Source organism: Fusarium phalaenopsidis (genome assembly GCF_050370095.1).
Source record: "Fusarium phalaenopsidis strain FUZ10S chromosome Unknown contig_32304, whole genome shotgun sequence".
In the NCBI taxonomy this organism is placed as follows: domain Eukaryota; kingdom Fungi; phylum Ascomycota; class Sordariomycetes; order Hypocreales; family Nectriaceae; genus Fusarium; species Fusarium phalaenopsidis.
This window is the reverse complement of record NW_028145404.1, coordinates 423,165-447,451: the sequence shown is the minus strand read 5'-3', so window position 1 is coordinate 447,451 and position 24,287 is coordinate 423,165. Positions and strand designations below refer to the sequence as shown.

Sequence of the window (24,287 nt, the reverse complement as noted above, 5' to 3'; positions counted from 1 at the left end):
TCAAAACCCCCTTTGTAATAACCCCCTCACGCATTGGGTGTTGACTTGAGACCTTCCCAATGCAAAATCCCTTGACGGTTAGGAGACGGCTTATGGTTTGTCGAGGCTGCGGTACTCGGTGAAGTCTCTTCTTCGGGAGCAGCCGCGATCGTAGATGTTTGGCCTTTTTGGCGAGACCGAAATGCCCGGGTAGTGACCGTATTGGAGGCACATCTCTCCCCCACTGCACAACAGGGGCCCGATCCAGTGACGCACTGTAGCAGCGAGTCTCTGGCGAGCCCACAAAGCTGTCTCCCGTTTTTCGCCCACCAAATCCCTCCTGCTGAGACCCATAGGCTGACTTGAGGACTGTCGTGACCCATGATGGTAATTCTACAAGATCGGGGTGGAATTGGTTCGGTTTCTTTTTGAGTTCGGGAAGAGCCCAGTGACGAAATAGGATATCGAGCGAGCCACTTTCCTGTACACACCATTTCATAAAGTCTGTGTATACATCGAGCAGATTCTTGGCATAGTCCGGGAATAGAGGAGGATTGGCCCCGCTCTCCCTTTGCCTCCACCCTCTCCTGGCCACGTCATCTGAAGATAGGCCAAACGTTTCCTGGGCGAGGTTCAGCAGGGTATAGATGGTGTCCCTGGGATCGGAAGTCTCAAAAGTAGAAAGAGATGATATGAGACTCTCCAGACCCTGTCGTGGACTGTGGATGGTGCCGTTTGCATGTCGTTGAAACATGTTGGATAGGGCATTGACGAGTATTCGGGCACCCAACGGCTTCATATCGTTGATTCCATGGAGAGCATGCTCTAGATCAGCTCTATGCTTGATGATCTTGAGAATACTATCGAAGTGTAGCTCGAAAATGCTCACGGCATGTGAGAAGTCATGCCAGTGAACCCTCTTGGAACCACAGCGGACTTCGGCTCTTTTGGCCAGGGCAACCTCTTGGATGACCCAGCGGCGCGAGAACCATGGACGGCGCATGAGTGATAGTAGGGCTGACCACTCACTGGCGTGTTCATCTTGAGCGATGCCGTCTTGGAGGTTCCGTTCCATATCCTGCCTCAGCACAGAACCAATGAAGTCCATCGCTCGATCAGATTCCCCCTCCTTATCTGGTGGCCCCAACCAAATGACGACGTTGGCTGCAATGGAGAATATGATACTCATCTTGGAGACCTGATCGGCCTTCTCCTTGTTGTCGGCCTGATTGATACAGACTCTGTCCACCCAGAGAGCAACCTCCTCTTCTTTTTGCCGAAACACTTGGAGGAACGCATACAGGTTGGGTTTCACTCGGATTGACTTCATGCGGCGCTTCCAAGCAGTGGATAAATCATCCACTGATTGTTCGTTGTCGGTTGTCATGTCGGGTGTCATGTCGACGAAAATTTTCTTCTTTTCGTTGTCGGCGCCCCAATTGTAAGAAAGGGCCGTGAACTGATAAGCTTTCTGTTGTTCCTGAAGCTTAGCAATGGGAAATGATTGAAGCTTGACAACGATGGGGCTGTCTTCGTTTTTGCCAGGCTTCAGGAGGAGGATCCGGAGATGATCTTTAGGCAGTGGGCAATTTTTATAGTCATATTGGCTGCCTGCTCTTTCCACAAGTCGATTGAGCCGAGATACTCTCGGATCTGAATCTCTGACCTCGACGTCGTCGACAATCGCGTGCCCCCTGATAGCTGGAGTAGGGGCCACAGGCTCCACAGTTCCGAACCCTATCTTCGAGAGTGTAAGGCTTGGTCGTGATGCATAGTTCTCCATCGGAATGGGGCGCTCAGGTGCGGGCGCCAGAGTGCTGCGTGAGTCGCAGAAGTCTGCAGGTTGCTCCACTTGATCCAGTGGAACTGGACCTCGTGACCTTGTCAAACGCATTATGCGGGAGTAGGAATGGGATGAATGCAGTCAAAGAGCCTGGATGAATGTGTGCTTGAAGATGACAGTGTTGCAGTGGCTGAAAGGTTGCACAAGGTGAAGAGCGTGGACGATTTGGAACTGGAATTTGAGCTGAGTTGAGACAAACTTGAAGTGGCAGGGCAGGCAGTTAAATACTTGGTGACGTGGTATGAAGACTACCTACCTCGTGGTAAGAGGCTGTTTTGTGAACTGGACGACTGACCCTTCCTGAGTCGAGAGGCTTACTTCGCCCCCATCCATTCATTGTCGAGGAAAATGTGGTTGGCCGGGGAAAAAGCCCACTCACAGAAGGCTGGCGCTTAATTTTTGCGTGTAGGGGAGTCAAGGATGATGGCTTTGAAAGAAGCCGATTCTATCATAGTGGGGGTGGTCAAGTTTTGGCTCCTGAGCTCGCTGCTTCCAATAAGGTCCAGGTATTCCACTTGCGGCTGAGACGAAATCACAATATCCTGGGCATTGCCGCATCATGTATGGGTGGCAGAATCAGGCTGTGAGGATTGACTTGCGGGTACTTAAAGCAACATTCGGCAGCTTAAGTACTTTGTATCGAATCAGGCTGTGAGAATTGCTTGGCAACTCGTGTAGGCACTGACAGGAGGTCTCCAGCCGGGTACACTCAGCCTTTATCGCCCCCAGATAACGTCTTGAGCGCCTACTTGCAGAAATTCCATTCTTCACATTGGCTGACTTCAACTTTCCACATTACTCGGGCGCGAGGGCTTCTTTGATGTGGCTATGCTTTGGAAGCGAGGTTGCACGCTTTGACAGCTTCGGTTCTGCGCAGCAGTAGTGCATACAGACTGCAGGAATGGCCTCATCAGGTTGGTTTGCACGAAGCACTGCCTCCATCACTCTCGAGTGCATGGAGCAACCTCACGAGGCTCTGGTTAGGGTGAACCTGAATACCACAATCGCTAAAAATAGAGAAAGTCACAAACGAGGCTCGGCCAATTGGACCCTTTGTTTTCCAGACAGGAAAAAGGGTAAGCGAGGCCAAGAATGTCCTGCAGCTCTTGGGGTTTTTTGCGACCTCCTTATTGGCCAACACTTGTAATCTGTCTGACCACCCCAAATCGTTATCTGAAATAGGTCCTCTCAGCGGCTATGTGCACGGGGCGAGTACTGGATCATTTTCCGAAGAGATTGAGTTGGATAGGGGAGTAATAGAAGAGACACAAACAGCGGATTGGCTTTGCACACATTTTCAGACTCCATACCTCAGACAATTGAAGAGTGGCAACCTTGTGCCTGCTTATTTGCGGATGAGAGGAGGTCTGGTCTGGACTGCTTTCGCCTTGTTGACATAACCGTCGGGGAACAGTCCTGTATCTTTGACAGCGACTTTAAGTTCAGCCGGAGTGAAGAGCTCGACGACGTTTCAGCCCAGTCGGGTAGCTTAGAGGTTGATATTTCGGTTAGTTCCGTGATGTTAAATTGCGATCGGCAAGGCCCACAGATTGTTTAACCTTTCTTGGCAACATGACACCCTTGGACCCTGTTCCTCAGGGTATCATACGGTCATGAATCATGATAGAGAGGATGTGTGATAGCACGGAAGGCAGCTTTTTACATAATGAAGACCTAGAACTAGGCTACGGAAGGCGTCAATCTCGAACCAAAGGGGTCAACAGTCAAAAGGAAGGAACTTGATCTATTTACACTATAACTCGGCCTTGGGGCTTTGAAGACCAAGCATCAGCCGAGACTAAATCAGTTTCCTCCCAAAAGTACATTGTGATCTACAGGTTGGTATAGTTTCACTTTCGACCTTGGATCCCGAGCTTGGCTGAGGGGAAGTCAGTGCACTTGACCCCTCACCCTATCCCTGCCCCCCTTAACGGAAGTTACCCTGTCCATGGCAGCGAGACAGGGGAGGGTTGCTTCCCCGCTTGACACACATGGAAATAGCTCCCTCGATCCACTTAATCCCGTTGTAACTACCATCGTTGCGGCTGTCGGCGTACCAAGTACCGATCTGCCGAGCAGATCCAATGCAGCCACGGAACTGGCGACCGGATCGGCGGGTTGTGATGGGCTTGGTGATCATAACGCCGCAGTTTCCGTTCTTGACGGTGCCCTTGGTGATGACGGAGGTCTGAGTGGTCCAGGTGCGGCTGTAGTTGATGCCGAGCGACGAGCCGAGACGGTCCTTGATGAACTTGATGTCGATGCCGGCACTGCCGCCGACAGTGTTGGAGATGCTGTAGCCAGAAGAGACGCTGATGTCCATGTCGCCAACGGCGCAGACGACAGGGGACATCTGCATGTCCCAGTCCACAAAGGTCTCGGTCTTGTCGGTGACAATGTAGTTGGTGTTGTCGCACGAGGCGCGCTTCTGGTGGCCGCCCTCGGAGGCTTCAGCATCCTCAAAATCAGGGATATCGGAAGCGTTGTAGGAGACCCAAGAGGGATCAAGCTCGGGAGCACCGATCTTGATGCCGGCAGCCTTGAGCGAGGCCAGGTAGACATCCTCCTTGACGACGTACTCTTCAGAGCTGTTAGTATATGAACCTGTAGAAGACTTCAGGGGGAGAAGTTAGAACTTACCAACACCATCGACAGGAACAATCACGTCGGTGGGCTTGAGCTCATAGCCCGAAGTCCATTTGACGGCGCCAGGATAGGCTTCGGCTTCGGCTTCCAGAGGCATGGCGCCAGCTACGGAAGCGAGGAACAAGCCAACAAGGCTAAGGTGATGCATTTTGAAAACGATTGAGGGATTGTAAGAGTGACTGTGAGAAGAAGGCTGCAGAGACTGCGAGTTGAGGCGATGATTTTTCTTCCAAGACCCGTGGAATCGACCAGCTATTTATCTTTCACCGCGATGACCTTTATGCTGTTGAGAGTCTTGTTGTTGACCTGGCGAGGTGACAGGGGACCTACAATGAGCCATCTCAAGTGCCGTACACATTCATGCGAACCCCTTGAGGGGTTTTCGTGATCCTTTCAACCAACACACCGAAGATGATCCCACAAGCCATCGCATATCACCCCACGCTCGAGATAGACCTAGACCTATGACATCTTGGCACGAAATGTATCTAACCGCCGATTCTATCAAACAAGCACGTGTGTGTGCATTGTCATTTTAATAGAGTTTTGTCGGTAACGTGCCATGGTTCGTTCACCTCCCTGTTTGGATCTTCGCGTGAAACAGAAATTCGTATAAGGACCCTTGGGCTTCTAGACCTCGTGCAGAGTCCCACAATGGAAGCATTTAACGCTATGACATAGCAAGGGTCCGTCGGCCCAATGACACCTGGCTCGTGGAAATTTAGGATCGCTATAGTTCCGAGTTCTACTATCTGGGCTAAGTGTCACTTCCCGGCAGGCATCTCAAACCAGTCTCGCCCCACCAGGATAACCACATGTGATGCTATTCAGCGTCTACCTTCTGAATCAAGCATGTATAATTCAATGCGCTATGATATCTCCAACCAGGGCTCAAACTCTATCCACGTGCGAGTCGGGTCGAGTCGTCTGTCTTGGTGTAGAGATCAGCTGTCTGTCGGTCCGAGAGAAGATTGGAAGAAGGGAGAGATCACGGACATCATGGCAACTCGGCTGCTCTGACCGTCTAAGTCGTGGGGGCTGGGTGATAGAAGAATGGCTGCTGGATGGAAGACATGGGTCACGATCACGTCTATAAAAGCTCCCTACGCAGCGTCCCTCTCAATCTTCATCAGACTCCAAATTCGTTCTCTCTACATCTCAAAAGCCCCATTAACACCTCTCTCATCATGCAGTTCTCCATCTTCACCACCTTGGTCCTCATGGCCGCCAGTGGGTTCGTCGAGCTCTCCCGTCCTTGTCCCTGGTTGCCCCGAAGAAGCTAACGGTTGATGCTCCTCACAGTGCCAACGCCGACCTTCACCGCTCTGCCGCCTGTGTCTCTAACAGGAAGACCTCTCCCATCGGCGGCACCCCTTGGAGCCCTAGCTACAACTGGAAGACTTCTTACGAAGTCCTCCCTGACGCAACCCGATGCGCTTGCAACTACTACCGCAACCGCAACACTGGCAACAAGAAGTGGGACAAGTGCCCCGACTGCACTTTCGTGAGTCTTGACTGTTACATTTGCCATTATACCCAGGCTAACCCCGCCTTTAGGACGGCATCATCTGCAACTCGAAGAACGGCCACATTGGTGGTGATGAGGTAAGATCATAGTGCCCGTTATGAGGAGCAGTTCTAACCTTGCTGCAGTTCACTTATTACTGTGAGAAGAAGTGCGGTGCTCAGGGTGCTGAGGCCGACTAAAGCTGCTGCGTGTGGCGAGGATTTGTTGTCAAGAAGATGTTGTGATGAGAAGCCTTTATTTCGTCAATCGCGGCTCGTGCGCTTTTGATTGTTCCACTGTACTTAGTTCTAAGCTTAAATTTACCTCTGTACATGCCCTAGAACTTGCAACCCTACCAATAGAAAGGACCCTTCATCCAAGGATCCAGTGTTCTCCTGGGGTTAGCCGTTGTGCATTTGTGCTGGGTTTGATCTCATGTCACTGAGAGACTGGCCTCTACTCTCAGCAAATTCGCGCATAGCTGCGATACGATTTGCACTCGTGTTCTATTTTCCCCTCATTATGACCCATTTCCATATTTTCTCCAATCAAGACTGCTGGCTTGTGGGTTCGCTCACCCTTTTGTGAATCAACTGAGTGTCTAAGGTATCTTTCAGCGGCTATGTACCCGAGTTTCTCAAGTCCTTCTAATCACGATGGTGTGATATATACGTGTTGATACTAGTGATGGACTTCTACTGTTGTTTTATTTCAAAATTTGCAAGTGCTACATTGAACTCTGTTTAGCACTACTACATCTCCTCATAACTCTTCCTAAGGCCATTAAAGAGGTGATCCTTTGTCATACAGCAAGGCGAGTTCGTATTATCAACAATCGAACAAGGGGTGACAGGGTTTCACAATCGATCTTTCTCGCCACTTATCGATTAGAGCCCTGGCTTTAAAGTGGTCCGCAAATGAAAGCTAAAAGCAGCCCACTCTTGAGCAACATTGACCTCAGTTTTCCCATTCCGCGTCGAAGATTTCTTCTTCCCAACCTGTCCAATCGTGGGTAGCTCAAAAAGGTCGAAAGATGTTGGCTGAGACGTGACCAGAACCTTGAGTATGTCATCACATGCCCTGAAACCCTTCTCCTTGATTTCATCCGGTACCGCGGTCCTTAGCCTCTTGCAGAACTGACCTGAGAATCCTCGGCTTTGGTCCACAGGCGGCAGTGTTTCGAAGCTCCCACGTAGGATATTCTCGATCTGCCACGAAGGACCAAGGTCAAAAATGTGAAGGTAGAGATCCTTTGTACCCCTATTTTCTACCTTCAGCTCAAACATGTACCCCCTGGTGCCGTCTTGCTCGATATCTATGACACTCCCTGGGTCGAAACAGTTGCCCGATCTGGTGATGATATTGATATTGATGGAGGATCGGAAGTCATCTGCTGTGAAAGGATTCGAAATGTCCTTGACGAATTCGTATTTTGCCAAGTGTGCCAAAACGGCGGAAATGTCATCCGGACTGGTGCAGTCTTGTCGCATAATGGGTAAATGTCTTGCTTCTTGGCCAGGACTGCCCGATACCTTGTACTCGCCATCGATCGCTGTGACGGAGAACGATACAGAGTGACCATCCATGCTGCCATTGTCTAGAAGAGAGCGTTTAGAAAGGGCCAATAGCCCCTCATCTCTATTGACAACATCTGGGTTGAAGGTTACCGTGTACTTTTGGAGTTTGTGCCGAGTTTGAGGTTCTGCAACCAAGTACTCCTGATCCGACGAGGTAAGCGCTTGCTCCAAAACCAGTATTGATGTTAGTGGCTGTATCTGCGTAGAAGTAGCAACCATGGTGTCGTTTTGAGATCCTGCAGCTTGGTTGGCTTCTCTCGAGGGGTACAGAATGAAGTCGTCGCCCTCTGCCACTCCGTGTGCCCGACCAGCCTGAAGGATAAGATGATTTCCTGTTTGTACAACCGGTATAGTTGGTGAGTTTGCCGAGTTATCCTGGCCGAAAAATCCCTGATCTTTGTTTCCGTACAGCGCAGGGTTTTGTTTGAGGGGGCTTGCTCGAAACCTGGAGCAGAGGCGGTAATAGATGTCTTTGTGTCGCTTGCCCAATCCGGTTTCTTGTAGAGTCAGATATAAAAACCGAGACAGTGCACCGTGATGGTTCCCGTCTTGTACGATTTCAGTAGCCTCCTCGTGGGGGCCACAAGCGGCGAGAACTGCGTAGCCGTTGGGATTCATCATCCAAGAGGGCAACATGGACACATCTCGAAACTTCGAGACGGGAGGTTCATCGCCGGGATCGGTGCCAGATGTTTTGATTGGCGAGTTTGACGCGAAATATGAACTCGGAGGCGTGAACCTGACATTAGTATGGCCAATGCGGTAGAAACTCGCAGCAAAGCAGCAATCGAGGACCAAGGTGAGAATGAGTCCTTTTTCCACCATAGCATTGAGCGCCCATGCCAGTCTGTGGCCACTGATAGGCTTCTCAGCATCCCCGTTCTCCCCGCCGAGAAGAGCTAGAGCCAGATCTCCAGCAGACAGGTTTGAAAACTCGCTGCTGGCCTCGAACCGCGTTCCATGTCCTGAGTAATGGATATAGACATGATCGCCCTTTTGTGCTCGAAAGGTAGTTTCTCGCAGTTCCCGAGTTACGTTGTCGTATGTGGGCCAGAACTTGGGGTCTCCCTTGAGGTGAGGGCCGTCGCCACAATTGCAAGTTGCTGTGAAGGTGTGAATGTTGTCGATGGGAATCATGGGATTGCGCTGACTTTCTAGCAATTCCTTGATGCGCTGAATGTCGCGCACGCAACCTCTCAAAGGCCTATCAATGTATGCGTCAATGCCAATTAAGACAGCATGATAGCTTGGGGGTTTCTGTTGTTCTTCGTCCATGGTAATAAGCAGAGCTGGTTTTGAGATGAAACATTTGTTTGGCCTGTATCGAGACGGCTCAGGGGAAGACAACTGTGTGAGTATTTCAGTGCATTCAAACTATGAGCCGAGGTAGTTCGCCATGAGAAGCCAAGGCGTCTGCATGCACTGCCTCTAATCACCTCGTGTCGCCTCATTTCCATCAGGTGCATATCGGGCTCCAAGGTGGGTTTCACAACAACCCAACACCACTTTCACCCCCACCTTGGATACAGCCCGGTTTTGGTCTGCAAATCTGCCCAACCTGTTGTTTTCAGACCTTCAGATGGTGCTCTCGGCAGGGAAAATGTAAGGAGTTAAAGCTAGCTCTCTCGGTCGAATCTAAGTACTGGACTCTAAATCGTCCACATTTATGAGCTCATTGTTCCGAAACGGCATCCCATTCTCATAACTCAGTGTACATTTGCCATTCACCGGCGCGGTCGCAACTACGTACGGGCCCTCACGGCTCCCGTCGACCTTGAGTAGATAAACTCTCTCGCCGACAGTAAAAACTGGCTTCTGTTCCCAGGAGGTTAGAGTCGGAAGCGATGTGATTGAAGTGAATGATTGCCTACCTGAGTGTAGGCCACAATACGTGGCCTCTTCCCGGCCTCAGTGAAGTCGAATGGGTTTTTAGTTCTACGGAAGACCATGATCAGAGTGACTCCAGGTAGTAGGGCTAAATAACTTACTCTTCGTTATTGGACATTGCGACTGAGACAATGGATAGAGATTCCGATGAGAAAGCAAAAGGATAATGGGTCACAGGTAACAGGGCGACATCTCTTGCATAAAAGCTGGTGATGTTCTCACGTGCCGTCGGTGACAGGGTTTCCGGAGGAAACAAACAATTTGGTGCCTGTATCAATGTGACAACGTCCAAGCGATGCCCAACACGTCATCTCTTGCATTGGATGTCTCAGGTTGGCGGCTGGCGCTTGTGTAGCACCAAGTTCTGGAGTCTCATTACATGTGCTGATAAGAGGGTAAATAACCGAAGCCGGCGTTTTCGGTCCCTGAGGCCTTCACACCAGCTGCAGCCACAACGCCAGGAAACGGGGCAGACTTGTCACGTTGCCAGTATGACCACCAATCATGTGTTTCCTTTCAAGCTCGGATGTTGCCTTGGCTTGAATGCGTCGGTGGGCAACTGCCTGATGGCGTCTCTACACGGATCACGAAGTGCCTGTTGTGATGACTCCCCGGAGCTCCAGCTTGTCAGGGTGACCAGAGGTAACATCCTTAGAGAGGCAAAATTTGCTTGGCTTTCCACTACCTACCTGGGCACAACAATCTGCGGCGCTGTGGTGGACTGCGCGACCAAGGACAAAACCCAATCATTACCTACTGAGGAGTATGGGAAGCTTTACGGAGCATCTTTTTCCTGATTCATTCTGACAATGAATCTTTCATTTCGAAAATCCACTCAAACAATGGCAAGTGAGGGAGGAATAGAGCCGCTTGAGGCGAAAAGTGTCAGCCCAACCACCCAAGGTCGCTCAACGATGCGGGAAAGCAGCACAGTCGCTGACCTGGAGGTGGAAATATCGAAGCGGATGGCTGATGTCGCGATGGAATTGCGGGATCTCTATCGCTACACCAAGGCAGAGTCTGATCTCGACGAGGCTGCGGAAATGGCAAGGAAAGCCATTCGCAGGACGTCGCATGGAAGCCCTCATCAACCCCAGGTTTTGCGGGACCTCGCTATGATACTCGACGACCAATTCTCCCTGGCTGGAACCCTCACGACGTTTGAGGAGGTGATCGAAGCCTCGCGTCAGGTCGTGCAAGCAGCCCCGAAGGGTCATCCCGATCGATTGCAATATTTGGATGAGCTTTCGCAACGACTGTTTGATGAGTCTTATTCGTCATCCCGAGAGGGAGGATTACAAGGTGGAATGTCTCGAAGTCACTCAGACCTTGATTGAAGAACCCCCGGAAGATGACCCAGAACGACCTCATCATTTGGTTCATTTGGCATTGGTTCTTGGGAATATGTACCGCCAGACCAGAGTGATACAGAATCTCGAGCAGGGCATTGATCTCATGCAGCAGGCCTTCAGACAACTACCAGGGCGTCGTTCTGACTACCCACGGTACTCACGAACATTGGCCAAGATGCTCCAGGATCAATATCTCCACGCCAAGGGGACACTGAGCCATACAGAAGCTCTCAGGGTTACTAGGGAGGCTGTGGATGCAGTCCCGAAAGATGGCTCCAGGAGGGCTATGCATTTATACTACCTTGGCATCATGTTGAAGCACATGTATTACTTCATGAGGCACAGAAGTGACCTTGAGGAGGCCATCATGGTCCTTCAGCAAGCGGTGGCAATCCCTCAAGATCACGCCGAAGAATGGGTCAACCAGGTTACTGATCTGGGAAGCTGCCTACAGACACGGTTTATGCTCACAAACTCGGTTCAAGACCTAGACGAGGCTCTAACGCTGGCTAGAAACGCGGTCGAGTGTACTCCCCAGGATTCTGCCGAGCTAGGAAGCATTGTTTGCGACCTGGCAGCCCGCCTCGAGATGAGACATGAGATGACGGGGTCACTCTCCGATCTTGACGAGTCCATTGAGATCCTCGGCAGCTTTCTCCAATCAACATCAGGCCACACCACATCATGAGGGGAGTTGCTACAAGCACTGGGAAATAGAATCGGGTCACGCTATGATCTCTCGGGTAGCATGGCCGACCTCGAAGAAAGTATCAAACTCTCTAGGCAGGCGATTGTTGAGACTCCCAGCACAAATCCAAGGTGGATATTTTGTCTCAGCAGCTTAGCCACTGGAACTTATACAAGATACCTTCGCACGGGGGCAATGGCGGACTTTGATGAGGCCATTGAATTTATGTCAACAGTTGGGAGATCGCAAGACGCACCCGACTGTCGAAATTTCTTTGCTTATAACCTCGGGAAATATCTGCAGGCCAGATACAGGAGGTCGAGAGACTCCTCTGACATTGAAAGGGCTATTGAACTAGTCAGAAAGCTGGTCCAGGCACCCGTACATCCGCTCGATCACTCTCAACGCCAAGAATATCTGGAACAACTGTCGAGTGCTTTGAGCCTTCATGCCGAGGATTCTGGGGACTTGGCTGACCTTGACGAGGCTGTTGGATTGGCGAGAGAAGCAAAAGTCACGACACCCACAGATCATCTCAGCTGGCCAATGATATTGAGCAGTCTTGGGCTTGTTCTGGGAAAGAGATTTAAGAAGACACAAGACATCGCTGATCTCAACGAGGGCATTGAGCTGGCTTTGCAAGCTGCCAGCTCTCTAGTCGAAGGGCATCCTAACCGAGCCGAGAATCTTTCGCTGGCTGCAGCACTCCTCAATGTGAAGTTCAGCGTGACAAGGGCCGAAAATGATAGTCGGCAGGCGACATCGTTGCTTCAAGGAGCACTGCTCCAAGCTGAGGCACCTGTCGGAACTCGTATCAACGCTGGCTCAGATCTTGCTTTGCGATGCTTTGTAGATGAGAACTGGGAACAAGCTTATGAAGCGGCCAAGCTTACGACTTGCCTCATAAGCCAGCAAGGCCTCCGGTCGATCCCAAATTCAGACAAGCAGGAACTGCTGAAAAGAACGGGAGGCCTTTTATCTACTGCAGCCGCCTTGGCGCTTCACCATGGAGAAGATCCACTGACCGCACTGAGTCTTCTCGAAAAGGGGCGGGGCGTGATTGCCTTGTCTCTCGACGAGATAAACGCCGATGTCACCGACTTGGAAGAAAAGTACCCCAACCTAGCTACAAATTTTGTCCGCCTTCGAAGCCAACTGATGAAGGCTGAAACAAAGAAGGCCGAAGAACGGGAAAGGTCTACATGGAGCGTTGAACGGAATCCGCGCTACGAGGCAGGGAACGAGTTCGAGAAACTACTCCTTGATATCCGCCAGCAGCCCGGCTTTGAGAACTTCTTGCTTGCCCCAGATGAGTCAGAAGTACGCTATGCGGCGAGACATGGTCCAATTGTCATCATCAATGCGACCGCTGTCCGGTGCAATGCGATCCTAGTTGAAACCCATCAAGTCCGGTCATTACCCTTGCCGCTTTTCCACTACAAAGATACGTTCGAGCATGTCAGAAATTATATCCTTAAGAGCTCCCAAGTTCTTGAGTGGCTATGGCACTGCATCGCGAGTCCAGTCCTAACCGCCCTGGGGTTTAACCAGCCCCCCTCGAACAATACCTGGCCTCATGTTTGGTGGGTTACAACGGGACTACTCACCAAGTTTCCCATCCACGCAGCTGGTCTTCACTCCAAATGTTCTTCTGAGACTGTCATTGACAGAGACATCTCGTCCTATCACACTTCTATCCAAGCGATTCTTCGCAACCGCAGGCACCCCATCCCTACAGTTACATCGCCTGAGGCGCTCCTAGTTGCGATGGAGCATACTCCTGGGGCCTCTAGATTGCCTTTCGCATCCGAAGAGATCACCGCTGTTCGCGACGTGTGCAAGTCAATGTCACTCACCACGACAGAGCCAGGGCCTCGGAAGCAGGATATTCTATCATGCCTCCCCCAGTGCCGGCTATTTCACTTCGCTGGCCATGGTCGCGCTAACCTGAAAAATCCATTGCAGAGCTACCTTTGCCTCAGCAAAGATATAGCTGGCTCTATAACGGTTTCAAACCTAATGGACACGGACCTGAGAAGCAGTTTCCCATTCCTTGCCTACCTGTCTGCTTGCAGCACCGGGAAAGTGCAGATTGAAGAGCTGATGGATGAGAGTCTTCACCTGATCAGTGGTTTTCAGCTGGCAGGGTTCCGTCACGTCATCGGCACACTATGGGAAGTACAGGATGAGCTTTGCGTAGACATGGCGAGGATCACATATGAGGGGATGTGGGAAAGAGGTATGACGGACGAGTCAGTCTCTTGGGGACTACACAAGGCTACGAGGGAGCTTCGAGACCGTTGGATACGCGAGATGGAAGGAGATTCTAGATCTATCAGATCCTCTGGGAGAGAGTTGGGACATGATGGAGTAAAGGCTCTTGGAGGAGCTCAAGAGGACGAACACAATGACAGGTCCAGAGATATCTTGTCATGTGACGAAGATCCCCCTGTCCACATTGGGTCCCATATGTTCATTATGGGGTTTGAGAGTCTTTCAAGTCTACAGATATTACAGAGTATAAAGTGAGTCTGGTGGAATCGGACAACGACATGCGCCTTATTAAGTCACGAGGGTCCTACAGGTGAAATGCTGACTGACTAGCTCCCAAGTGCCAGTGCCATAACCATTGGACCCGCACAGATGATTCTCTGGAACAACCAAAGACATGTGATGCGTACATGATTAGCTCTCGTGGATATTTGTGATGTGATTATGAACTCGAAGGGAAGAAGTGGTGATAAGTTGGTGACTAAAAGAGAGCAATATCCACATTAGCCAAGATCTGAGAAGGATTTGAAGGAGGGGGACGAGGCACATGGATAATTCCAGTAATAAGACTGAGCGAAACTTAAGACAACTAGGTACAAATCGCAGATGTTTCACCTCTCGGTCAGAAAAACTGTTTCTTCCTCTCTTCAACCCCTGGCAGAGAAACCTCCCCGATCCAAATATGGATTCAAAAACCACTTGAGCCCGCAATGAACCCTGGAAAACCCAGCGTGGCATTCGATGGTGGAAGGCCAAAACAACGAATTCCTGGGTTCTCGGGGTCTTTAGTATGAGTCATCTCGATCGCCGACCTTCGCCTGTAATTTCGGTCGAACCAGTACTGCACCAGACCAAACTCGCCAAAGACGTGCACGAGGAAGGCATCTTCAGGCTTGGGCTTCGCCTCGACCATCTTGACCCAGTATGGGGATCGAAATCCGGTACTTCCCTCCGGGGGGAAGTCCCTGGGCGCCTTGGTAAGTTGAGCCAGCGTCTCGGCGTCCAGCATGATGCAAGCAGCATAACGCATGTCGCCGGAAATCGAAGTGCCCTTCTTATCAGCGATCCAGCGGTTGAAGTATTCGCGCACCATGGCCACCGAGGCGCCCTCCAACTGCTTCTCGTCTTCCAATATGTCGTTTTCGTAGCGATGCACAATCTCGTCGTTGGGACGCGTGTCGACCTCGACGGGAATATGGTCAAGCTGGAAGCTGTTTTTCTTCTTCCACGCGATGTCTTCCTTGACACCGGCAGCCTCAGAATCGGCCTCCACCTGCGCTATGCGGCCGATAAGAGCGAGGGCGTGCTGAAACTGCTCATCTGATCCAGGGCCATAAGCGGTGCGCACGATGGCGAATCCCCATTGCTTGTGTCTGTGGCCAACGTCCAGCACCAAGACCTTTTCTAGCTGGTGCATGACTCTGCGATGGAATCGAGGGTCTCCCTGGAAGCGTGGTTTCCAAAATTCGTCGTCCCACATCCAGGAAGGGGATTTGTCCAGGTCAGCAACTGATTGTGCCATTATGTAGGGGAGTGATAAATGTGTAGAGCTTGGGAGTGAGAAAGAGGAAAAGGGGGCGGTGTGAAGAATCAAGTGGAATATCCAGTATCACGTGGTGCCTGAAGAGGCTTCTGTTTGACAAACTACATAAAACGTCAGACGGTCAAATAACGATCAGACAATCTCAGCTACAATTTTTCTATAGCTTGAGCTTACACGACTATCACCAGGGAATTCCGTGCTATTGATATGGATAGGTCTTTAGTCAAAGCGGTTCGGCTGTTATGTGCAGCCGAGATGGCCGCCGATAGCTGCCGAGCTCGCAATCCCTTTTCGCACCTGCAACTCCATTAATTTGACCACCCCTAATTCTTGAGACAAGAAACTTCAATTCTCTTGGGCTCCGAGAAGGCCTTCTTCAGATTGGGCTGTATATATGTAGGATGGAGATCCCATACGACATGCCAGATCCAGCCCGCATTCAACTCTTAGCAAGGCTTTCCTCCTACTACGTATCTCCCTTTGATACAACGATAATGGTTGCCGTCTCGATTCTCACCGACTTGGTGGCCTCTGTGGCTCAGCCGCATATGTCTTTCAGCCTGACAACCACAACACATTCGAGAATGTTAGTCCACATCAGCCCACGCACAATCGCCTAATATCAAACTTCTCATAGACACGCATCCCTGCGCTGTATGATCTCGCGGCCGACCAACATGATAGCGGCTCGTTCTGGACATGCGAATTCCTTAATTCTAGCTTCGGGTTCCTCCGCGTAAGCCTCTACCTGACAGCAGAAGAAATAGTTCGGTCATTCGGCATCCCACTTACTAGTTTAGCATCTTTTCTACTCTGCTGTATCCATTGCGAGCTATCTATTTTCCAGCCACTGCATTCTATACATCCACTCCCTACTCCCCAATCTTTCTGTCCGCTGCGTCAGGCACCGCCTTAACCTTCTTGATGACCTTCGCCGGAGAGCCAACAGCCACAGAGAATTCAGGAATATCCCTAGTGACAACACTCCCAGCACCGATGGTGGATCCTCTTCCGATGGTAATACCATGCATGATAATGGCGTTGCTTCCGATCCAGCAGTCATCTCCGATGGTGACGCTCTTCGCGTACTCGCCCAAATCACGTCGAGACTGGACGTCCGTATCGTGGGTGGCCGTAATGATGGTCACAGAAGGGCCGAACATAACTCGGTCCCCGATGGTGACGAGTGCGCTGTCGAGGATAACTAAGCTGATACCATGTCAGTCTGTGATTATATCCTAGGCAGCATGAGGGCCTACCCAAAGTTAGAGTAGAAGCGCTCTCCGACGGAAATGTTGCATCCGTAGTCCACTGTCATGGGTGGCTCAATCCATGTTCCCTCTCCAACCTTGCCCAGTACCTTCTGGAGCATCTCTGTGTATTCCGCTGAGAGATTCTCGGGAGTAGCGTCATCGGGGAAATGGTTGTTGAACTTGTGCATCATCTTCCGGGCCTGGAAGCGCCCCATGACGAGCTCTGGGGCAAGGCAGTCGTATCTGAGTGTATTATCAGCTCTGTTTCGCTGTCAAAAGGTTAGCCGAGGGTACTTACGCAACACCAGAGATCATCTTCTCGTACTCATCACACCAGGGTGTGTTGTTCAAGGTCTTGGCGACCTCGATCACCGCGGCGTTCTTCTCTTTGCTGGCCATAATGATATCGAGAGGGGAATAGAGAGTCTGAAGTTTGAAGGCGGTAAGGACATATTCAGCTGGGGGGAGGCCATTATGTATGGTACATTGAACTGACAGTCTGCTCCCCCCTCTCCTCCTCCAAGTACAACACGGGATGTCGGACCGCTGGGTTATATTCGGGACATGTTCGGATCAAGTGGAGCTAGTGGAAGCAACACCCCGGGCTAGCTGTCTAGCTGCAGCTTTTTTTTGATCACATTTGCTTCATTACGCCATTTCATGCCTAAGTGGAGGATGGGGAAATCCACCCCGTCGAGAACCAGGCTGGAGAAGAGGACCATGGCATCTTCCCCAACCTCAACTGGGATTGACTTCTGTCCGTTTATCTCCACATCTAACTCAAGGACCACTTTGCCTTGCCAGTGATCTCGGTGGGTCTCCTCAAGCGCGGGGTACAATGTAGAGATCCAGATTCCGGTACAATTTACGTCGATTGTAGCATTCCCCCTCCAGTGTAAAGACATGACATTTATTGGGAAGACCAAGCGGTAACTAAAGTACCATACTATGAGCCTCAAGGGCTCTTTAGTCGCATGTAACCAGCTAAACGTCGACGCCATTGAGAGATACCCTCAGCAGAGATGATGCCCGGATCTCCTCCGCTTGAGCCTTGAGCTCCTCAACATCCCAATTCGCCCAGACAAACTTGTTTCTCAAAAAATCAGCTTCATCCGACGCAAGCCACACGGCAAAGTGTCCGGGCAACTCGACTGTAAGTCATTAGTGTCATACGCAACACATCAACTACTTGATGATTTGGAAGAGAACAACAGTACATACCTGTGTCTGGGCCAACCGGGATTCTTGGGTTGATCTCGGTTCCAACGATGCCTGGATGGAAACTCGACACGTGAATATCCGGGTTCTCAGATGCGTAATAGTCAAGCATCTTCTGTGCGGCTCCTTTGATGGCAGCATAATTCCACACTCCTGGCACCTCTGGGAGAGGAGCCCAGTGGCCGATGGAAAATCCTGTGTGCAGCAACTTTGCACCGGGAGCCGCCAAAGGGGTGAACGCCTGCAGCGAGTTGAACGGACCGAGAAAGTTGATCTCGAAGCCTCGACGGATCTCTGCCTCCTGGTAGCCGATAACGGGAGCCTCCTCCGGAAGCATACCGGCATTGTCGAGGAATATGTCAATCTTGCTCCCGATCTTAGCGACAATCGCACTCAGGGCTGCCTCGATGGAGGCGCGGTCGGTGACGTCGCCTGTCTGTAAGACGACCTGAGTTGACGAGTTGGCTTCCGTGATAGCCTGCCCAGCAGTCTGTAGACGGTCGAGGCGGCGCCCAATGATAGAGACCGCCTTGGCATTGGCCTGAGCAAAGGCAATTGCAGCCGCCTTACCAATGCCTGTGCCACCGCCCGTGATGACGACGTGCTTGCCGGCGACCGAAAGTTCTGGCCTTGTGGGCGAGATGGACGGGTATGTATCATTGTGCCAGGTCTTGGTGAATGAGGTGATACTGCCGAAGGGAGGAGACGCCATGTTAAGTAAGATGAGTGTAGGCAGTGATGGGTGAGTTTTTCTTGACTGAGATCAATTTCACGGTCGAATCTTTGGTTTCTTATATACCTTGCAGTAACAAGTCGATTGCTAAGCCAGCAGTGACAGCTTGGGGCACATCTGCTTCCGCGGAACTCAGGCATGAAATACCACATCTCCATCGATTGGCACATTAACTTTTCGCTCCACTTTGCTTACAAGTCGAGTTTTGTGGCATCTACTCGCTTTAATACACACCATATTGGACTTGCAATGGAATACGACAAAGGTGATAGCCGGGAGTGTAACTAGGTATCTCTTGTCTCGGTTTCACGTGGCAAGCTCATTTAGAATAACGACACACAAACTACAGCCGGTTGCTCAATAGAGATTATAAAGCCATGGTCGGCATTGCTTTAGGTACTGTTTACCATTTATGTCGAATATATGGCATCATTCAATGGCATGAATCCTGGTTGGAGATCCGGAGGCGGACTGCATAAGCCTGACGCTGCAGCACCTCGCATGACTCTTGTGCCCTCTTGAGTCCATCAAGGGGTACTTGCTGAGCCATATCATCCAAGAAGGAGAATGAAATGTTTGCCAAGCACTCATCGTATTCCATGTTCTCATGGTACGGGTTGAACATGTTGTTAGCTATTAAACAAACTCCCGCAGATATATAAGTGCAAGCAGTCATCCTACAAAGAACAAAGTTAGCTTGAGGATTTTGGAACGTTCAGCTGTTCAACGAGGACCCAAATTTCTTACCAAATGAATGCGGGATCTTTTTGTTCGATGCCCGCGAATAGCTTCATGTATTCACGACACTCGTTGACAAGCTCATGCCAGGCAAGTGGCGAAGGCGCCGGCGAGACGACTTCACCTCGAACGGCCTCTCTGCCAAAATCTTGCAGTGTCTGAAGCCATCGAGTTTCCATGATGTGGACTTGGCATATGGAGATGCGACAGAAAAGATGAGTAGCGAAGAGGACGCCAGAATATCTGCATAAGTGGACTTCACCCACACTTAATACGGCCTCGGGTCGGAATTTCTGCGGTACCCGGGAGAACCAGTCGTCTAGCATGTAGCGCAAACCAGCTGCCTTCTCGATCTTTTCTTGAGTGCTCAAGCTCCGGGAATTTGTCGAATACATGGCGTCATAGATCTCTCCTTGAATTTGGGCCAACTGTACCCGGGATAAGAAGAAATTGAAACTGGATGTGCTGTCGGCGCTGATAAAAAGGCCAGCTCCATCCTGAGGATCAACCGATGGCCATTCCAGATCGATGTCCATTTCTCGCTGGATAGGTGGCTGTTTGGTTCGCATACTGATGTCCCGATCTAGGATGTAAGCTATCCAGAACACACGGCACCTTTCTAGCGCGAGATGACTATCGAGGTGCTCCGAGCCTTCTCGCGTCTGCAGCCCTAGCTGGTGCACAAGGCGTAGAGCCATGGCGATCAGCATTGTTGCAGGTTTCAAGTCTTGAACCCCCTGGAACAGGAGGGTCATTCCGACCAGAACTTGTACGCTCAGTAGCGTCGTCTCCCCCATGACGACATTTGTGAGAACCGACTGCGCGTTGTTGGTGTACTTGGCTGTGTTTTTGCTAGGCGTCGCTTCTTCGGGTGGTGTCTGTCGATGAACCAACGCCAGCATCGTGTTGATGGCCGCCCAGGTAGTGTAGTCTCTCTGATCCGAGGATGCATACCATCTGCTGATGACACGCAATAATCCATCGGGATTGAATAATGGAATGGCCGAGTTGAAACCAGCAATATATCTTTGCGCCGCAGACATAACCTCGTGCTGAGGTGGCAGTTCCAAGGGCCCCTTGCGGTATCGCATTTGCGTGTTGAAATCAGCTGCTTGAATATCATATGCCGAGGGTGGATCAAAAGTAGCGGCCATGGCATTATCCCTGCCTTCAAGTTCGTGGATTCTCTGCGTAGCTTGGCTCAGGGTGGCTTCGAGACTCTCAACTCGGGCTTGTAGATCCTCGGCAACTTTGTTGGTCTTCTGTCTCCTACTCCGGGCTTTTCTACTAGATGCTTCAAAAGTGCACTCCGAATGGTATAACACGCAATGGGAGCAAGCGGGCTTCTGGCCGTCACATTTGATCCTCTTGCGGTAGCAGACGTCACAGGCCTGGAGAATCAATCAGACATTGCACAAACACGGGTGGAGGGATGATTGGATTTTGCTTGACCAACTTTTCTGCGAGGAATAGGTTGCATCGCAGCCATCGCTAAATGCGATAATGGGTTATAAGAAAATCAAATCTTGGACGCATTTCAAACGTAGTACAGGGGGTTGTGCGGGCTGTTGACCGGGGGCCTTGTTTAGATAAAGGGATGTCTTCCGCGGAACCTCTGCTGATAAAGCAGGCTTCTGCTGGCTGAGCGTCAACAGGGGTCTAAGCCAATCACGGTTAGCATCTTCTTCTACTTAAATTGCGATATAGCCTTAACGGAATCTTGAACTAATAAATAGCGCTAAAGATAGTGCCCTAGCAGTAGGCACGTTTAGGCTGCGAGCCTTCGTTCGATCAAAGAGATGGACCCAACAACTCCAGACCATGTACAATGCATTTCCACCTAATCCACCCAGACACCAACCATGGTCGGGGTAATCTCTAATAATTCCTATACCATCCGTCATCTATCATTTCAAATAAGTAGTCGTGGTTTTGGACGAAGCATTGATTTTTCCATGTTCAAAAGGGCTGACGACAGGCAAAATCCTCACCCACCCTGTACATCCATTTCAGCTAAAGTGGCTTGGCATGGCGCCAATGCGCACCACCTTCCACTGTCACGTTGTGGAGTGTATCTTGGCAGCCCGTCTTGTCAGTCCTCTGCTGAACAAATTCTGTCGTCGTAATACTCGGAGGAGAGAAAAGTCAGGACCCTTAAATAGGAATTGCTTTGTCATGGCGGCTTCAAGTTCGCAGGGCCGGCTCGCTGAGTGTTTCAAAGACTATGTCCCCTGGGCTCTTGGCGCTGGTTTCAGCGGATCGCCCTTCAGAAGGTTACTTTCCAACAGTCCAACGAGAGCGGGGCGCAATTATCACCCTTAGCACCAGACAATGGCCTGCGCAACAGATGGATGGTAACTAATATCTAGTTCGACACCAAACACCAGCTTTCAAGCATCATGGCGCTCTCCCTCCCCTGACGTCGCGTCAAAATATGCCTTACTTACATAATGATGCAGGCAAGTAGGCTATGCCCACTACGAAAGGTGGTGGCTCAGCTGGGCGCTTATCGACAGCCTGATTCTCAAATGAGCAACCCGCCCCTCATTATCCTCCCTCTTTTTTCAGCTTCAACTCATCCAACCGCATTCTTTCCTCCAAGCAAGAGCTGCGTTACGCTCGCGATGGATCCCCTATCCATCGCGACCTCGGTGGTATGTGAAACCTCACATCGTCGTCTTGGCAAACAAGGCACGCACTGACGCGGTATTTAGGTCGGGCTAACGGCGACATGCCTCACAACCTGCAAAAAGCTGTCCGACCTTGCTGGCAATTATGAAGACGTGCCTGTAGTCATCGCAATGATATGTTCCGAGTCGACGCTTATCAGTATCGCCTTGTCTGAGCTACAGATGAAGATTCTCCGGCGAGACGACCTCTCACAGGCCTGGGCTTCACGAACCGACGTGCTGATGGCCTTCGAAGCGGCCCTCACTGGATGCATGGTTGTCTTTAGCTGCCTTGAGGCTGAGACCAGACAACTTCAATCGCAGAATTCATCTAGCATGGGAGTATGGGCCAAGATTAGATTCATGTGGAATCAGGACCGACTGAAAGACCTCTTGAATGCCCTCAGAGGGCAACAGACCTCAATAGGCTTTCTGCTAAAGATTCTCGAGACGTAGGTATCGTTTGACACATGAGTGGCACGTACTAAACTTGGGTAGGGACACCCTATCAGATATACAGCGAAGCCTTCGCGACAATCGGTCCAGGATCCAGGCTAGTGCATCGCAAGCCCAATCGCTCCGATCAAGGAACCCGAGCATCAAGATGGGGTGCGAGTCGATCTTTGACAACGACAATGCTAAGCTTAGCCTTTTTGACATCGAAGCCGTCTCGGCTGTCGCTCCCTCAGAGCTCGATTTCGAGTTCGACGACTTGGTCCTGAATAGCCAAGCGTATCGACGGGCCTTTGCCAGAGCACAGGCAGATAGCGAACAACCACAGATACACGTCGTAGAAGGCGATCTCATTGACTTTTCAGAAGCTCAATCTTCCATTGACAACTATGACGCCGCCACCATCCGAGAGCTCAACCGAGACCTCCAAGGCTTGAGTATGGTGCCAGATCCACAGTCTCAGGCACTCGGTACCGAATCTACTATACAACAACCACGACCACGGAGAAATTCGTGGGATGCACAAGAAGACAGCTTCAGCCGAAGAGAAATAGAACGCCCAAAGAACCCAGGCGTACTATCCTCTCAAAAACCATCCCAAGAGAAGCCCCGCGTCAGATATTGTGATAAGTGTTCTGGGCCTATCACCGGACAGTTTGTGAGGGCTCTAGATGGAGTATGGCATCTCGACTGCTTCAGGTGTGGTGTAAGTACTGCCGAGTTAAAGTGCATTCAGTTTCGAGCTCACCGTGATTAATAGGATTGCAATCAATCTATCACCGCACGCTTCTTTCCTCATGATGACAATGGAACTGAGAAACCTCTATGTGAGAGAGACTACTTCCGGAGACTTGGCTTGCTGTGTTTCAAGTGCGACCAGGCTTTGAGAGGAAAATACATCACGGCCTTGGATCGAAAGTACCACATTGAGCACTTTTCATGTGAGACCTGTAATGTCGTCTTTGAGGCTAACGGAAGTTACTATGAACACGGGAACAAAGTCTTCTGTATGGTGGACTACGCGAGGCTTTACGCACAGCGGTGCGAAGTCTGCAAGTTTCCGATCTTGAAGCAGTTTGTGGAGGTTCGGCGCTCTGAGGACAGCAAATTACTCATGTGGCATCCTGAGTGCTACGTCATCATGAAAGAATTGAGCATCGTCCTCCCACCATCAAGCCGACACCGCGAGTATCTCACTTTGTTGGATAAAGGAGGAGAAAGAGAAGGTCGTGACAGGTTCGTTTCCAAAGTATCTGACATACAGGAGCAGCATGAGGCTTTCCTCGCGAACCTACACGTTGCTACATTGAATTTTCTCGATGTTTTCCGAGAGACAACTACAACTGCCTTGGCGAGCAAGGAGAACCAAAGCGTAGCCTTTGAGATCTGGACAATTCTCATCGGCTTGACAAACCTCCTTTTCCAGGTCGTTGCCGAAGTAACAGATGAAAGTAAGCGGAGCGCGGCACTGCTGTGGGAGGCAAGATAATGTTGCTAACGTTCTGCAGTGCCTAACGACAAACAGCTGAAGAGTTTCGGCACTGCCTTTAACAGATATGCCGAAGCTTTTATTCCAGACTCAAGCCCTTCGTCTGATTCACTTTGTGAAGCCCTCATCGTGTCAGTGAGGTCGGTTCTAAGAGCTGGGCTTGTGTCTGTTCTTGCAAGCGAAGACAGTAGGAAACTCGACAAATTCATGTCAAAGTTATCGGCTACAACACCTTCCGAGCTCCCCCTTCCCTACCAAACCCAGCCGCCCAAAGGAAGTAGTCAGGGTATCTTTTGCGAAGGCTGCGGTGACTTTGTCAAGAAGGAAGCATACGCTGAATTTTCAATGCCGGGCCCACGTTGGCATGTTGGCTGCTTTGCATGTGTCTCGTGCAAGTGCCCTGGGACCATCACTCCAACACCGAGCGAAACCACGGCCGGG

General features: G+C 50.7%; 9 protein-coding genes across 9 annotated transcripts; 3 read left to right on the top strand and 6 right to left on the bottom strand.

Annotated features, from left to right (window-relative positions):
* Positions 1–90: 90 nt before the first annotated feature.
* LRP88_09464 (HET domain-containing protein) lies at positions 91–1,873 on the bottom strand (the record flags this gene model as incomplete). The annotated part of the gene is made up of 2 exons (XM_083245950.1): positions 91–254; positions 310–1,873. 2 exons carry the CDS (start codon positions 1,871–1,873, stop codon positions 91–93), a joined length of 1,728 nt encoding a protein of 575 aa, XP_083097063.1.
* A 1,876-nt stretch (positions 1,874–3,749) lies between these two features.
* LRP88_09463 (uncharacterized protein) lies at positions 3,750–4,616 on the bottom strand (the record flags this gene model as incomplete). Its single annotated transcript, XM_083245949.1, has 2 exons — positions 3,750–4,402; positions 4,463–4,616. The coding sequence occupies 2 exons, from the start codon at positions 4,614–4,616 to the stop codon at positions 3,750–3,752; spliced, it is 807 nt and encodes a 268-aa protein (XP_083097062.1).
* Positions 4,617–5,655: 1,039 nt separating this feature from the next.
* On the top strand, positions 5,656–6,175 carry LRP88_09462 (uncharacterized protein; the record flags this gene model as incomplete). Its single annotated transcript, XM_083245948.1, has 4 exons — positions 5,656–5,702; positions 5,771–5,972; positions 6,026–6,073; positions 6,122–6,175. The coding sequence occupies 4 exons, from the start codon at positions 5,656–5,658 to the stop codon at positions 6,173–6,175; spliced, it is 351 nt and encodes a 116-aa protein (XP_083097061.1).
* Positions 6,176–6,862: 687 nt separating this feature from the next.
* Positions 6,863–8,827, bottom strand: LRP88_09461 (caspase domain-containing protein; the record flags this gene model as incomplete). The annotated part of the gene is made up of 1 exon (XM_083245947.1): positions 6,863–8,827. One exon carries the CDS (start codon positions 8,825–8,827, stop codon positions 6,863–6,865), a length of 1,965 nt encoding a protein of 654 aa, XP_083097060.1.
* Positions 8,828–10,353: 1,526 nt separating this feature from the next.
* On the top strand, positions 10,354–11,479 carry LRP88_09460 (uncharacterized protein; the record flags this gene model as incomplete). Its single annotated transcript, XM_083245946.1, has 2 exons — positions 10,354–10,632; positions 10,871–11,479. The coding sequence occupies 2 exons, from the start codon at positions 10,354–10,356 to the stop codon at positions 11,477–11,479; spliced, it is 888 nt and encodes a 295-aa protein (XP_083097059.1).
* A 2,959-nt stretch (positions 11,480–14,438) lies between these two features.
* LRP88_09459 (uncharacterized protein) lies at positions 14,439–15,272 on the bottom strand (the record flags this gene model as incomplete). The annotated part of the gene is made up of 1 exon (XM_083245945.1): positions 14,439–15,272. The coding sequence occupies one exon, from the start codon at positions 15,270–15,272 to the stop codon at positions 14,439–14,441; it is 834 nt and encodes a 277-aa protein (XP_083097058.1).
* Positions 15,273–16,165: 893 nt separating this feature from the next.
* Positions 16,166–16,945, bottom strand: LRP88_09458 (sugar O-acetyltransferase; the record flags this gene model as incomplete). Its single annotated transcript, XM_083245944.1, has 3 exons — positions 16,166–16,502; positions 16,553–16,789; positions 16,845–16,945. 3 exons carry the CDS (start codon positions 16,943–16,945, stop codon positions 16,166–16,168), a joined length of 675 nt encoding a protein of 224 aa, XP_083097057.1.
* Positions 16,946–17,530: 585 nt separating this feature from the next.
* On the bottom strand, positions 17,531–18,476 carry LRP88_09457 (SDR family NAD(P)-dependent oxidoreductase; the record flags this gene model as incomplete). The annotated part of the gene is made up of 2 exons (XM_083245943.1): positions 17,531–17,697; positions 17,768–18,476. The coding sequence occupies 2 exons, from the start codon at positions 18,474–18,476 to the stop codon at positions 17,531–17,533; spliced, it is 876 nt and encodes a 291-aa protein (XP_083097056.1).
* A 3,383-nt stretch (positions 18,477–21,859) lies between these two features.
* On the top strand, positions 21,860–23,846 carry LRP88_09456 (uncharacterized protein; the record flags this gene model as incomplete). The annotated part of the gene is made up of 4 exons (XM_083245942.1): positions 21,860–21,889; positions 21,950–22,269; positions 22,403–22,794; positions 23,248–23,846. The coding sequence occupies 4 exons, from the start codon at positions 21,860–21,862 to the stop codon at positions 23,844–23,846; spliced, it is 1,341 nt and encodes a 446-aa protein (XP_083097055.1).
* Positions 23,847–24,287: the final 441 nt, after the last annotated feature.